Consider the following 4,777-nt stretch of genomic DNA (forward strand, 5'->3'; position numbering starts at 1 on the left):
AAGGTCAAACTATGAAAAATCAATGGCCTATTGATACTCCAAGGAAATTTAAATCCGACCACGTACAGGATACCATTCTTTCCACTGACTTGGGTTCGGAAGCTCCGGGCATCGCCTGTTGATCGTGTGTTGTTGGATTATTAAAGTTTGTGTCCGAGGTTTTCGTCTTCTTACTATTCGCCGTGCTAGGAGTCTGGATCAAGCAACATAGCTGGGGATAGAGTATTGCCACAATCCGCATTATCATATTGTTTGCTCGCTGCGTGACAGAACCGTAACAATCGTCTTCGTCCTTGTTCATTTTATCGTCGATGAAATGATGAGGCGAACACCAGAAGGTCTTCCAAATCCCGGTGTTCAAATTGTTATTGTTAAGACCCTCATCGATTTTAAGTGCGCCAACGTATTCGTCGTCATTTCTGAAGACGAATCGAATCACAGGCGCCGTCATACTGTCTTTCGGTATGCGCCTTACATTCGGAGTGCAAAGTCATACTTCAGAGTACACAGTCTCTGAACGTGCCCGTTACAATTCAGTTAGAACCACTAGCTTGTGGAGAATTTTACGTACCTCAGTATTTGTGTTAGTCCTGACAAACGTGCCTGGTGAAGTCAGTACAAGCATCTCAAAGGCCGAAATAACGTTTTGCTAGTGTGGCGTCAAAAAGGCATATCACTAGATCTTAAGAGTCGCGTGTACCAGGCTACAGTAAGGACTGTTATTATGTGGGTGTTAGATGTGGACTCTGTGGACAGATGATGTGAAGCTTATCCAGGTTTTTGATCACCGATGTTTCAGAAGCGTTGCTGGTTTTGGATGGCGTCAGCTTGTTAGTAACGAGGTGATTGGAAAACGGGTATTTGATTATGCGGTAGGTATTTCAATTGGGGAAACATCCAACACCACCGACTCCGTTGGCTCGGCCTTGTGCTACACATACCCGAACATTGTTTATTGATACTAGTGTTGTTCTCCGTGCCTCCTTGAGAAAGGTGCAAACCACGGGGTGGACAACATGTGACTTGGGAGAAGGGCGTGAAAGAGATCATGAAGAATTGTGGTGTTGTTGGTACTGTACGCCTTCCAGGATGGGGTCCTCGTTGCCCCAGCTGTGTTTAGCTGGAGACGTTGCAGGAAATGTCAATTGCTTGATGTCAGTGGCTTTCTTGTTGTCATTTTCTTGACACTTTGTCTGATTGAACGCTTGGAGTTGTATTCCTCTCAGAATGCCGGCGATAGTCCAGCTTCAAGTCTCCTCCGTCACCAACTGTTTATCTCTTATTTGCCCTTAAATGCTTCGAATATGGTTAGATAAACTTTGTGGTTGCAGTGAAGTGAAGCATCAGTCCCAGCACTGATGTTGCTCTCTTTGATGATGATGATGACGACGAGGTGAATAACCGTTATCCGTTGTCTGTGAAACAAGCACGATATATAAGGGATCAGTATTTTGGAATAATTTTCAAATTTAAATCTCTGAAAAGTGCGATTCCAAAGGAGTTGTCGACGAGTAATTGTGGGAGTCATAAGCAATGCTCTATCCTCAGATATTCTTATTGAGTAAAAAGCGGCACGCGATATGTTGGGCGGCATATAGCTTCACTACCAACGTATCAAAGGGAATAATTTCGCTAGGCATATTGATCGGGTTTTACCAATACTTTTTTCGTGTATGCACAAAGCCATATCCTACGAAACAAGCAGAATTTCTTTACAAACACCGCGAACTGCGTACCACCACCAATAAGTACTGATGCCTCAATTATGAGCGCTTCTAGCACAACGGATATATATGGGTGATATGACAGGCAATAAAATGATGCTAGTTAGGATTGTGGAGACTGACAAATATTGAAGCAGCCCAAGTAAAGTATTTAGCTTAATATTTCAGAAACAGGTTTGGAGAGGAAGCTCCTGTGTTTAGGTGCACACATAAACACAGTCAGGGTGAGTTAAAAAGGCAAGATGATGTGAATTTAGTCAACGGAAAGAACGACTGTGAATATGGATAAGGCGTAGAAGACAATCGTTGTACGCGGGAGACAAATTGCAGATTTTAAGGAGGTTGAATTATAATCTTTCATGTGAACTCTTGTCCGACGCGGTAGAACACGCAGTTGCGCACAATGGTGAACGAAAAGCGCACTGACTTCAGTATCACAGACAACATATTATTAATGTTAATTTTAAAAATTACTTTACGATACAAAGTTTGTGAGTGGTGATTCAAAGAATTTGGTGTCTGTATATAGTGTTCAAACATTGAGACGGTAATTGGTAGTGTGTTGAAAGGGACCCAAATACGATCGATGCAACAGGACAAACTGCAAGCAAACGAGTCGCACTTTCGTACATCAAGAACACCGCTGAAATGACGGCAAGGCTCTTACGACAGCACAATATATTGGTCGCTAACAAGCCTGCGAATAATCTGAAGAGGACACAATCAAGAACAAAAGGGAAATTAGATCCAGTGGCGGAGAACAATGTCATATACAGGATCCAATGAAAGGACTGCGACAAACGATACGTAGGACAAACAGGAAGGAAGCTCTGCATCAGAATACATGAACACAAGCTTGGCACTAAAGGACGCGATCAGTTCTCCCTCATCTCCGCACACAAAGATCACGAAGGACACGAATTCGACTGGAGCGGCGTTTGCATACTGGCTCAAGCAAGAACAAAAAGATAACGCGAATTTATGGAAGCGGGGTACTCCACCGAAGAAGCCATCAACAAACACATCGAAATTGATCCCGTTTACCAGCCACTAAGAGCAAGAGAACGCCAGAACCACAGAGCTTAGAGCTGCAAAAGCAACCAGACGAGGAACTCATGGGAGAAGCAGAAAAGCGTCATTCAAACGAACACATGAATTGAATCGGAGGAGGCGCCCAACCAAAGCACCAAATCCACCGGCGGACACGGGGACACTGACCGCCAATGTGGAGGAAATAGGGCGGTGCAAGCAACCAATCAAACTCGAGGACGTCAAACCACAACGCAATGCAAATCAAGGCCAGAGAGAACAAGCTACTAAAGTTAAGAGGCGTTGGGATAACCAATCAACACAAAGGAACACAGACCACAACGCAACGAAGATTACAAACGGACCAATAGTTTCGCTAAATTCGTTACACTTCAAGTAGCCATCACTTCAGAAGATAACAGATAGCCTTTGAATACTATATAAGCTCACGCAGGCAAGGAAGAAGTACCCACCCAACTGCGCACTGATGATGTCTCCTCGTATGGTGCCAAGCTGGGCAAACAGAGCAACAGCCACCTGATCAACAACCAACTGAGATGATAATTTACACGAGGTCCAGTTGTTTTCACTCATTGTCAGCACTCGTTACATTACAGTCCATTTAGCTTACAGGTGGCCTCCACTGACATGATTTCCGTGGGTGTTTTGAAGAAAAGCAAGATAGCACTGGATAAAAATTGACTCTTCATATAAGACAACTGAATGATATTGAATCATGTTTCCTGTGAGCTCATTATTCTCTTTAGTAGACTCGCTAAGGTGGTACGAGATGGCCACGGGTGGACGTTAAACGGATCACGTGCATGAGGCATATGGAGCCAAGGTGTGTGGAAAATTCCAGCGTGATGAAGTCTCGCAAACATGGACTATGAACCAACGCGGCTGTGCACTAGCTGAAGTGAGTAGAGCAGGGATTCTTGACCTGAAAGTATTAATGCGTCAAACTGAACCAGGATTATTCAAACAGGGAAGTCATGTTTGGGAAACGTATCATCATCAAGGGATACGTTTTTTTAGTAGTATCTGAATTAAAATAAGAAATACGAAAAACGTCAAATTTGCTTTCCGAACCACTTAATGAAAGGTCCGAGAAAGCAGTGATGATGTCGTGGATGAGAAATGCGTTGTCATCAATTACTATGATAGCAGACATACGAAAATAAACAGTGCTAATAATGCCTGAGATTTTTTCAGAATAGTGATTTGGCGTTTTAGAATGTAGTTGGGTTAAACACACACGTCCAAAATAAGGAGGACCCCTTAGACATGGGAAACAATGCCCTTTGTGTGGCATGTCAAAGTTGATAAGTTTGTCCGTTGTCAACCACACTCAGCAAAACTCACATTGTGCACTCCTTTGCCAACAATTTCTCTGCTTCCCATCTATGAGTAGTTTATACCGCCTATCTTGTCCACTGCAAGTTGCAGGTTGCAGTATCGTGCCCTCATGCACTAGAGTGCATGGCGTTCGTGTTTCGCCAGATGTTGTCAACGGATGGAAGTGTGCTCCTGTAAATATTCATTCGAAAACGGACAAGTAGTAACGAAGGTGCTGAAAATCGCCAGTTCTTTTTGGAATTCACGAAGCCCCCACTTTCACGCACACTGAAATATAACGCAGTAAAATATAAACTGCTCCTAAAAATTCGGAATAGGTCAGAACGAGAGCGACAATTTGCAAGCTTTGTGTACAAAGTTCCACATGCCCGAAACTGTAAGAAGCAGTATCCTAAAATCCAAATTCATTTCTCATTTGACGAGAGGACCTATATACAGCTCTTGGTTGACTTGAAGTGTGATTAATAAAAGCAAGCATACATAACGCGTGATTTTGGTTGACAAGTCACTTGTAGCTATCCTCAAAGTAACTCACAAATGCTTTCAGTGCGTGATTTTAGTTAGCTCATGGATAAAATAACCACTTTCAGCGCCAATCCCACAACCGTCTCAATGTGAGAATTAAGTTTCGTACGTATATCGGTACAACCCGACAGGAATTCAGA

At 43.2% G+C, this 4,777-nt stretch overlaps 1 protein-coding gene across 1 annotated transcript in view; it reads right to left on the bottom strand.

Annotated features, from left to right (window-relative positions):
• The window catches only part of T265_06952 (hypothetical protein), a gene marked incomplete at both ends in the record, with an annotated part of 36,265 nt that extends 35,814 nt beyond the window's left edge, over nt 1-451 (bottom strand). Inside the window, one exon of the mRNA XM_009172355.1 lies at nt 90-451. Within this exon, the coding sequence (XP_009170619.1) occupies nt 90-451 (362 nt within the window). The remainder of the gene's footprint in view (nt 1-89) is intronic.
• Between the last annotated feature and the right edge of the window lie 4,326 nt (nt 452-4,777).

Source organism: Opisthorchis viverrini (genome assembly GCF_000715545.1).
Source record: "Opisthorchis viverrini unplaced genomic scaffold opera_v5_152, whole genome shotgun sequence".
Classification (NCBI taxonomy): Eukaryota; Metazoa; Platyhelminthes; class Trematoda; order Opisthorchiida; family Opisthorchiidae; genus Opisthorchis; species Opisthorchis viverrini.